Below are 10,778 nucleotides of genomic sequence, written 5' to 3'. Positions count from 1 at the left end.
TCAGCATCGCTGGTGGGGCTCATGGCAGGGAGCTCAGAGTACTCTGAGGGCTCTCTGACATCAGGGAATAATAGGAAGTTTAATGAATGGGATCATGAAGCTTGAAAGGAAGTGTAAAAGCTTTCTCACAATAGTAATGCACAATAAAAGTAATGAGAATTATGAGAAAAATTGAGAACATACTGATCAATGAACTTCAGCAAACAAGACACCTCACTCCTAAATCAGAAGGGATAATAGAATACAGTGGTGCCCCGCAAGATGAACGCCTCGCAAGACGGAAAACCTGCTAGACGAAAGGGTTTTCCGTTTTGGAGGCGCTTCGCAAAATGAATTTCCCTATGGGCTTGCTGCGCAAGATGAAAATGTCTTGCGAGTTCCTGCGGGTTTTTTCCCCCTCCCCCCCTTTCCTAAGCCCTAAGCCGCTTATCAGCTGATCCGCTGATAAGCCGTTTATCAGCTGATCCGCTAAAAGCCGTTAAACCGCTAATAGCGCTAATCCGCTAAGCTGTCAATGGGCTTGCTTCGCAAGATGAAAAAACCGCTATACGAAGAGCCTCACGGAACGGATTAATTTCATCTTGCGAGGCACCACTGTAAAATTTAAGGTATATATTTTTCTTTTTAAATTGCTAAACCAGTGAGTACAATAATCAACACACACACGAGAAAATTATGTAATGTGGTAAACCATGACAATATTGTCTGCTGCTTACTATAAAGAAACAGAATGCTGTATCTTATGATAGAGACTTAATGAGCAATTCCATAGCAAAGTCTGCTGGGATGAGCAGGGTTAGTATCCAGTGGTTCCACCTCTGATCTATCCAGTACAGGCTGCTTTTGATGAAATGTCACAAACATGCTTTACTCCATTCTGTTGCTGTTCCTCACACAAAGGGACCTAGTTATTACCTCATATGTAATTATCACATTTGTCATGACCAAATCTCCTTTGGATAAGGTCCCCATAGATTTTCAGAGAACACAAGCAAAAGTCTTTAACTGGGTAGAAAAACCCTTCCTGCCATTCCAAACAAAGGGTGAGGGAAGAGTAAAAAAACTAGATTTCTGCTTTTCTCTGAAAGAGTTGTAAGACAGGATTTTAATCTGCTTGTTGGTAGATAAGTGCTGTTTACGCCAAGGCAGAATATTGTAGTGAGGCTGGTTGTGAAGCAAATGGCCATTTTCCAGATGGAAATAAGGGTGTCAGAAAAGAGAAAACATTTGCCTCAGTATGCTGATGTTTATTCTGCCCATTCTCTTCCTTTTGCCACATACAGTGTGCAAACATACGACTAGTTGCACCATCAGTTATATGCTTAGGATTCCACATGAATACTACTGGCCTGGTGACGTCATCATTGGTGGACTTACCTCTCACCTCTTTGTCGCTTTGGATAAAGAAGACTTCATTGAAATGCTAGCCACACATCAACTGCTTAATCTCCTGTAAGAACTTCAAATATCAAATCACCAGACGGTACAGAATCATTCCCCAACTCTAAGTATATTTGCTCCAAAGCAAGTTCCACTGATTTAAGTGGGATTTACTTCCAGGCAGAGGTGTGCATGTGGGGAAAACATTTTCAGTAGTTGAGGGAGGAGCTGGCCCTGGATGTTTTGCTGCTCTAGGAAAAACTGAAGTGTCTCTCAACCTCTACACCTTCCTGATTGAAGATCAATGCCCATTGCCTGCAAGTGCCAGAGAAAATGATAATAATGGTGGTGATGATGATAAGGTAAAAAAATATGGGGAGGGAGAGCAAAAAAAGGAGAATAAGGAAAATAAATTACAACCCTCTTCTGTGCAAAGCTACATGCAGCTTAATGTTGGGGTTGGCTGAGAGGAGATGAGGAGGAAAGTGACAGAGATCTGTGAGTGGAGAGGGGGGAGAGGCATCAAGAGAAGAGTGAAAAGGGCTCATTCACACTTAATTTTGCCCTGAATTTTCTAAAGTTCCATGTCTGGAAAGAACAGCCAAAATAGTGAAGGGGTTGAAGGCACTCTCCTATAAGGAAAGGTCACAACATTTGAGACTTTTTAGTGTAGAGAAATGGCGAGTAAAAGGAGATATGATAGAAGCGTATAAAATGATACCTGCTGTGGAGAAAGTAAATAGAGGGAATTTTCCTTCCTCTTTCATATGACTAGATTTTTTTTTGTCGTTCCGTGAAGCTGAATGGTGAAAGAATCAGGACTGAGAAAAGAAAGTGCTTCTTCACACAATGCACAGTTAAATTATGGGATGTGTTGATACCAGTTGTGGTGGTGGTGTCCAAGTGGTGTCCAACTGGCATGGCCCTAAAAGAAGATTAGGCAAAGCCATGCAGAATAGGACTATCAGTGGCTGCTAGTTATGATTGCTGCATACTAGTTATGATTGCTGCATACACAGTCTCCGTTGTTGGAGACTATGTGCATCTCTCTACAAGTTGTTAGAAATTGTATGTGGGTAGAGCATTGCTGCACTCAGATCCTCCTTTTGGGCTTCTCATAATTATCTGGTTGGCCACTTAGAGGACAGAATGCAGGACTAAATAGGCCTTTGTAATGGTACAGCAGGATTCTTCTTGCTTTCATGTTCTCTGGAAGCCCTGACCTGCTCCACAGTGTGCTGGGGTGATAGGTAGGGGTGGAGAAGGAAACAGAAATCCTCCTGTCTCTGTGTTCTTCTTTAAGCCCTGCTAGCATTATTCCATCCTGATTCAAAAGTGTGTAAAGAAAAGAATGCATTAGCGATGCGATAGGAAGCCCTTCTTTGCTCTGAATATTGAATTGCACCTCAAAAGGGTTTGAAATGAAGATTCTTAAAAGCCCACCTCTCCTCTGAGGTGGACTTCTTCCTCCTCCTCTTCTTCTGGCCTATTTAGTTCTGGATTTAGTCCAAATGAGAGCCAGTGTGGTATAGTGGTTAAGAGCGATAGACTCGTAATCTGGTGAACCGGGTTCGCGTCTCCGCTCCTCCACATGCAGCTGCTGGGTGACCTTGGGCTAGTCACACTTCTCTGAAGTCTCTCAGCCCCACTCACCCCACAGAGTGTTTGTTGTGGGGGAGGAAGGGAAAGGAGAATATTAGCCGCTTTGAGACTCCTTCGGGTAGTGATAAAGCGGGATATCAAATCCAAACTCTTCTCTTCTTCTTCTTCTTCTTCTTCTTCTTCTTCTTCTTCTTCTTCTTCTTCTTCTTCTTCATCCCAGGTGTTCTTATTTAAGTCAGGCTTAGAACAAAGTCCTGGTTAAAAATATGTCACATGAACTGAAAATGATGAGTTTTTAGAAAGTGTCATCAAGCACATGTAAGACCCCAATGAAAATATCAGTATTGCCTTATTAGGGGTGGGGGAGAAATGGGGTAGGGTGGGAGAGAAATTATATTCAGCTCACATTTAAACATGAACCTGCCAAAATCTGCATGCTCCAAAACAATGCAAGAACCAAAATACAGCCACCCTTCAAAATTCACACTTATCTAAATTTTGCAATGTGGTTCTCAAGGCAAGTAATGTATATAAAAATGCATATACTGGGGTAAAGTGTCCACAAAATGCATATATTAGTAAAAGTAGCACGCAAAAACCACATTGTTTTTGTGTCAACATGTAAATATGTGTATATTAGGCAAAATTGCATAAAATGTGTGTATTAGGAGAAAATTGCATTAAAATGCTGAAGAATCTTCACGAGGCCTTAAAAAAAAAATCATAGCATATCTCCGAAGGATACAGCATAAAATTCTCATTGCAGTGTTGTGCCAAAGAACTACCAGCATATTCTGGCCTTGGCCTTTGCTGTCAAGGAGATTAATGAGAACCCCAAGATCTTGCCTAACATCACATTGGGATTCCACATCTATGACAGTTACTTCAATCAAAGGATGACCTACTCTGCTGCTCTGAAACTTCCCTCCACAATTGTACCCAACTACAAGTGCAACACCCAGAAACATCTGATGGCAGTTATTGGGGGACTTGACTTTGATACCTCTATCTACTTGGCAGACATCTTGGGCGTCTACAAGATCCCACAGGTAAGATACTGCCTTGGGGATTTCACATACATCCACCATGATCTTTTCTATCCAGAGGTTCTGTACAATAGGTTTTGTGCAATAGAGAAATAGTTATGACTTACAAAGGAGGGCAGTTTGTTCAGTGTCTGGATTCAGGGCTTTAAAAGTCAATATCAGGACTTCGAACTGAATCTGGAATTTGGACCATATGTCAAAATTGTGCCAGCTGTCTCTGTACCAGGTTACATGCCGGGGTCCCCTAACCGAAATGAAAATCAGGCTCGAGCAATTTAATACAACTCAGGGAGTACTGCATGGATTGGCAGAACATTTCTGCAACCTATCATTAATTGGGGTATACCCAGCCCACTTTCCCTCAGCTGTGCGGTTCTCTGGCAGCACCCTCTACCTCAGTTCCCCTGTACCACCTGCCCTATCTCTCTAAAGTGCGCAGCTCAGAACTGGGTTTCTGCAATACTTATTGGCTGGTTAGGCCTGCCCCCTGGGAAATCCCTGGACCCAGGCCTGCCTGCCATTGGGCCAATCTTCAGGCAGGCCTGCAATTCTCCACAGGAGGCCTCCAGATTATTGATATGGGGCAATGGCCAGGCTGCAATGTATGTAAGTGGACTTGCCTAGCCACCTTGCAAATAAATTAGAATGAATGATAAATAAATAGCTGACGTCATCTAACCGCCCACAAACTTTGTGAAAACAAATCATGGTGAATATTCAATAACTGTCTTTGCCACGACACCCACTAGAGATGCACATACCAATTCCTTGTACTATATTTATATCCCTTTATTTCCTTCTAGCTCACTTATGGTTCCTTTGCTCTACAGTATGCTGAACAAACCCAGTCCACTCCCTTTTACCGGATGGTGCCAAACGAAGCCCATCAGTACACTGGGATTGTTGAGCTACTTTTGCACTTTGGTTGGACGTGGGTTGGGTTGCTCAGTGGAGATAATGACAGTGGAGAGAGATTTGTTCAGACCCTGAAACCTCTGCTGTCCCAGAAAGCTATTTGCTTGGCCTTCTCAGAGAAAACCCTGAAAACCACATATTTGACTGAGTATTATGCCATGTATTCCCAATGGATCCAAATCTATCATGTTGTTATGGAAAGTAAAGCCAAAGTTGTTGTTTTCTATGGAGAAACAAAGTCCATGCTTGGCTTGCGAATAATGGTAGCACTAGGCGAATTGGAAAGTGTGACCAAGACATCTGTGGGCAAGGTGTGGATTCTGACAGCACAGCTGGATTTCACAGCATTGGCCTATCAAATGAGCCTGGATATGCAAGTCTTCCAGGGTTCCCTCTCCTTTACAGTTCATTCCAATGTGGTACAAGGATTCAAAGCCTTTCTTCGGGTCCATAATCCTTTTGAGGCAAATGGAAATGGCTTTGTCAACCAGTTCTGGGCAGAAGTATTTCTCTGTTTATTTCCAAACTCCAATACAGAGGAGCAGGCCAGTGGAACCTGCACTGGAGATGAAAAGCTGGAAGATCTCCCTTCGTCTGGTTTTGAGATGAGCATAACTGGCCACAGCTACAGTGTCTATAATGCTGTCTATGCAACAGCACATGCTCTACATGCCATGCTGTTGCCCAAATACAGGGCAGCGGTGGAAGGAGGGAGGCAGGATCTTCAAATGCTACAGCCTTGGCAGGTAATGCCTTCAATGAGATACAATTTACGGTACTTGACATGGACAGTGACCTGGAAATTAGTGTAGATTACCGTCCAGCACTCTGATCGGGTAAAATAAATGATAAAAAATGTAAACACCCCAGAATTGACATTTAATTTGTCCTTCCATGCTGGATGTTGGTTAAAAAAAAGACATTGGATAGGAAAACATTACTTTAAGCTACGTTGCGCTCAACATTTGCTTTTGGAAAGTGACAAAACTAATACAATTATTAAATCAAAAGTAATTACCCCTTGCAACACAGGACTCATCCATACTGCCATGTAATGTAGATAGTAACCTTCCTATACCTCCATTCATTCTCTGCTATCCATATGACAGTCTTCAAATCACTGTCTTCCCACCAGCGGCGTAGCGTGGGTTATCAGCACCCGGGGCAAGGCAAGTAATTTGCGCCCCCTAACCCGGGGCAAGGCAAGTAATTTGCGCCCCCTAACCCGGGGCAAGGCAAGTACAGTAATTTACTCTCCCAAGCAGCAGCAGTGAGGCTTCTCTTTCCCCCGCGCTCTCCCGGAGCTGCCTCTTTTGTTTCCTTTTTTCCCTTTCTCCAAGGCTTTTCGCTTTCTCTCCTTAAACGATTCCCCCTCCACACCACGGCGTTTCCTGGCTGCTTTCCCCCCCCTTCCCCTCTCTCTCCTCCTCGCTCTGCTTGCCTTGCCCTGCCCTGCCCTGCCTGAGGGCGCCCTGAGGAGACTCCGCTCTCCTTTTTGACCAGGCGAGGTGGAAAAAAGGGGGGAAAGTCTCTTCCCGCCCCCTTGCCAGACTCCCTGCTCGGCTCGGCTCGCTACCCAGAAGGCAGGCCAGTGGAGAGAGAGCCGCAATTACCATAAAGCTCCTCTCCCTCCGCTTCGCCAAGCTGTCAAAGCCCAGCAGCAGCGGCAACGGCAGCAGCAGGCGCAGCCAGACCCCCGCCAGCCAGCCAGCCAGCCCGGCTTCCTCTCCTTTTTTTGCCCGTGGCAGAAGGCTTTGCTCTCCCCCTTCTGCGACCTCCTCGCCAAGCCGAGCGAGCGCGGGCTCCCTAACCCGTGGATTTTAGTAGGGGCAGAGAGCTGCTAGTGCGAGTGCGCCCCCCGCCCAAGTTGCGCCCGGTGCGGCCGGCACCCCTGGCACCCCCCACGCTACGCCACTGCTTCCCACACTTCCCTCCATCAGTCTGGACGTTCTCATTCTATGGATTCGTCAAAAAGAAAACGGCATGAGAAATTCTGGATTGAGGGAGGGAAAGTTGAAGGTGGTAGTGATTTTGAGGAGTGTAGCTTTGGGTACCTTTAGATTCTCACTTTTTCTGAAATTTGCTTGCACAAAGCTTACATGTTGGTCACTTCCACTACCATTTTCAAAACCCCAAAACATGCTACAAAGCGCTTTTATTTCTGCAAACCTAATATTCTGGCATGTGCATAGTATGGGGAGAAATTCACCCCAGAAAATACTGACCATTTGGAGGCATTACTTCATAGTTTCTGTTTTCCTTCCAATGCAGCTCCATCCCTTCCTTAGGAGTGTCTCCTTCAACAACTCTGCTGGAGAAACAGTATCTTTTGCTGAGAATAAGGAAGTACAAGCTGGCTTTGATATTACTAACATGGCCACTTTTCCAAATAACTCCTTCGTGAGAGTCAAGGTTGGAAGGGTGGATTTGGAGGCTGCCCCAGGTCAGGAATTCTCCATTGATGACAACCGAATGGTGTGGCACAGAAGTTTTCACCAGGTGGAGCATAATTCCAACATCCATGAGATATAGGAAAACAAAATATTACACACTTATCAATCATCAGCCCAGCACATACCTGGTTTTCCAGCATGGTTCAAAACATTTTCTGCATTACATTTGATGAGCTTCCTGGATCAGGCCAATGGCTGTCTGTGGTAAATCTGCAAGCAGGAACTGAGTACAAAAGCTCTCTTTCCTCTTGTGGTTTTCCTCTTATGGTTTCTCGGGTGCCTGAAGGGGGCTCAAAGATGGTCAGTTTGGTCCTGCCTTTGGAATAAGTAGTTTAGTGTCTTCTTACTTCCAGCTGTGGCTTGGAAAACAGAAGGCAAACATGCTATGAATTTCTGTGTGCTAAAATTTTAAAGTATTTGGTTAAATGTGCAGGTTCCACCTCTTTCTGTGTGCAACCCAAGTTGTCCTCCTGGTTCCAGCAAGGAAAAGAAGGAGGGGGAGCCATTCTGCTGCTATGATTGTGCTCCATGTCCTCAAGGCAAGATTTCATCCCAAAAGGGTAAGAGACACAAGAGGTATACCTTTCAAACTATACGTCATGTTAGAAGTTGTTGAAAAGATTAAGCAAATAATTGGTACATATTATTTGATTGGAGAATGGCAGCACACATTTTTAGAGAACTACACATACTTCAGGGCAACAGTATTTGTCTTCATTTGTTGGTGAAAGGAGTGAAATTTAGATAACCTTCCCATTCAAAGGGCAACGAAATGAAATTTCTCCTCCATCCCTATTGGCAGACAGCCCCCATAAAGGAATATGGACCTTTCATAACAAGAAAAGTTTTATAAACCAAGATCTCATCTTTGTCAGAGATTAAAATGCAGCAATCAGTACTGAGGTACATGGAGCAGTGAACTGAGAATAAGACACTTTCCTTAGCTCTTGTGCTGAACAATTCATAGAAGGATGGTTTCTATTTATTGTTAGCCCCATTGACCAAGTAAAGTGCACAATGTAGTTTATGTTGGTGACAAGGAAAAAACAGGTATATAAAGGAGAATGCCAAGATTCAGGTATGGGGCAAGTACTCTTTGGTTAGAGAATCCCAGCAGAGTTTTAAATATTCAAATATTCAAAAATATTAAGAAAAGTAAAGCATGGCAATATAAGCTGTTAGAGCTTTAAAATATGCCCTTCTAAGTTCTTTCCAAAAGACCACACATTAGTAAGTTAAAAATTGGGTTACTACTATTAAAATATCAAGTTCATGTGCATTTCCACACATCAGTAAGAAAACCCAGGCGGTAAAACTTGGATTAGCTACAATAATAAAAGTACCTAAATTATTGGTATAAGGAGCACAAGAATGGCTTGTAACAGCCATGCAGTCTGAGCTTGGAGCAAGTAGTTCAGACATCATCAAACTCTGAGCTTCTAATGTAGACTTAGGACTCGGAGGCTTGATTACCTAGTACCTCCCAAGATGAGCTAAGCCTGGCAGGACAGCTTACTCTATGGTCTTAACCCCTTCATTCATTAATTAGACTTAAGCCTGACTGGTTATCCCACAGCTTCTAGGGAGTTAGCAAGCCAGTACAGAACACCCCACATAACCCATCACACAGCGCTGAGGTGGGTTTCTTGTGCATCACTTTGAATGTAGCCTGTTTGGAATCTTCTGTGATACTCCTAATCTAACCTGAAGAGATACTGCCAACATTAGTAGCTGCTTTTCAACATATCTGAAATCTGAGTGTTTTTCCTCTCTCTCCAGACATGGATGAATGTGTTGCATGCCGTGAAGATCACTATCCAAATAGGGACCAATCACAATGCATTCCAAAAACAATCAGCTTCCTGTCTTTTAAAACACCTCTGGGGATAAGCTTAGCATGTTTTTCTCTTTTTCTCTCTTTCCTCACATTGGTGGTCCAAGCCATCTTCACTAAACATCAGGACACACCACTTGTCAGAGCAAACAATCGGGACCTCACCTACACTCTCCTCACTTTTCTCCTGCTCTGCTTCCTCTGCCCATTGATCTTCCTCAGCCCTCCAGAAAGAGTGAGCTGCCTGCTCCGACAAATGGCTTTTGGCCTTGTTTTCACAGTGACCGTTTCTTGTGTTCTGGCCAAAACGATCACGGTGGTTCTGGCCTTTGTGGCCAACAAACCAGGATCCCGAATGAGGAAGTGGGTGGGGAAAAGACTGGCAAGCTCCATTGTGATTTCTTGTTCCCTTATACAAGCAGGCATTTGCACTGTGTGGTTAGGAATCTCTCCCCCATTCCCTGATTCTGACATGCACTCTGTGATGAGGGAAATCATTTTAGGCTGTAACGAAGGATTAGTTGCCCTGTTTTACTGTGTCCTGGGCTACATGGGCTTTTTGGCCATTCTCAGCTTTGTTGTGGCCTTTTTTGCCAGGAAACTGCCTGACAGCTTTAATGAGGCCAAATTCATCACCTTCAGCATGGTGTTGTTTTGTAGTGTTTGGATCTCCTTTGTTCCAGTGTACCTGAGCACCAAGGGGAAATACATGGTGGCTGTGGAGATCTTCTCCATCTTGGCCTCTAGTGCTGGCTTACTGGGCTCCATCTTTTTCCCAAAATGCTACATCATTTTGTTGAGACCTGATCTTAACAGCAAGGAGTGCTTAATAAAGAGAAAATAATAAATTATCCTATCATCTCTGTTTTTTATTCTAGTAGAAAATGGGCAATATAATTTCTCATGATCCTTCTTATATAATTATATTGTGTGTGTTTTTAGCTTCAGTTGCTATGTGCAATTTCTTTAACAATTCTCTGTGATCTCTGTGAGACAGAGTTCCCTAATATTTTTGGACTCCGTGGTGCATTTGGAAAACAAGCTGTAATGGATACCACAAAATATTGAGGCCTGACTAGAATATGAGAGAATGATTGATTAGAAACCAAACGAGAAAACAATATATTGGGAGGCATTTTTTTTTAAATAAAAAAGATCCATCTCTTCGTTCCTTCCAAATCCTTTTTAAAGTAAGTAAGGTTTCAGTTGAGCTGCTAGTATCATGATAAACAAGTCTCATTTATTTCAGTAGCTGCAGATAATATTTGCTAGACCATTTGTGGGGTTCATTTTTACTTAAAGTTTAGTAGATAAAAAAGTTAGGGTTTTTAATGGCCTTATATTTATAAGATGGTAGGTTTCTGGCCACGCCCACGATCAATGGCGGTTGTTTGCAGGCCTCCAGGTGTTGTGAAGAAGTTCAGGCATGGGAGAGGTAGGAAATGAGGCATAAATCCTCTCGATGCACTCCAGTGGAGTTTGGGGAGTTCACTGCATCCTGCAGTGTTGTGCAATTCTGTGTCTGCCAATTTAGAAGGCAGAACGGGA

General features: G+C 43.5%; 1 protein-coding gene across 1 annotated transcript; it reads left to right on the top strand.

Moving 5' to 3' along the window:
• Window positions 1-1,219: 1,219 nt before the first annotated feature.
• LOC309328269 (vomeronasal type-2 receptor 26-like) lies at window positions 1,220-10,085 on the top strand. Its single transcript, XM_081838350.1, has 6 exons — window positions 1,220-1,452; window positions 3,749-4,031; window positions 4,832-5,689; window positions 7,215-7,442; window positions 7,830-7,956; window positions 9,176-10,085. Exons 1-6 carry the CDS (start codon window positions 1,238-1,240, stop codon window positions 10,072-10,074), a joined length of 2,610 nt encoding a protein of 869 aa, XP_081694476.1. The 5' UTR covers window positions 1,220-1,237; the 3' UTR covers window positions 10,075-10,085.
• Window positions 10,086-10,778: the final 693 nt, after the last annotated feature.

Source organism: Podarcis erhardii, assembly GCF_964252035.2.
Source record: "Podarcis erhardii genome assembly, chromosome: 13".
Taxonomy (NCBI): domain Eukaryota; kingdom Metazoa; phylum Chordata; class Lepidosauria; order Squamata; family Lacertidae; genus Podarcis; species Podarcis erhardii.
Note: the sequence above shows the minus strand (reverse complement) of the source record. Positions and strands in the feature narration are given on the sequence as shown.

Excerpts from the sequence above, each read along its gene's own strand:
- LOC309328269 (XM_081838350.1), top strand. The coding sequence starts at position 1,238 with ATGCTGATGTTTATTCTGCCCATTCTCTTCCTTTTGCCACATACAGTG. Across the intron at positions 1,453-3,748 it reads CATCAACTGCTTAATCTCCT|TGTTGTGCCAAAGAACTACC; the intron begins GTAAGAACTTCA and ends TTCTCATTGCAG. Across the intron at positions 7,443-7,829 it reads GGCACAGAAGTTTTCACCAG|GTTCCACCTCTTTCTGTGTG; the intron begins GTGGAGCATAAT and ends TTAAATGTGCAG.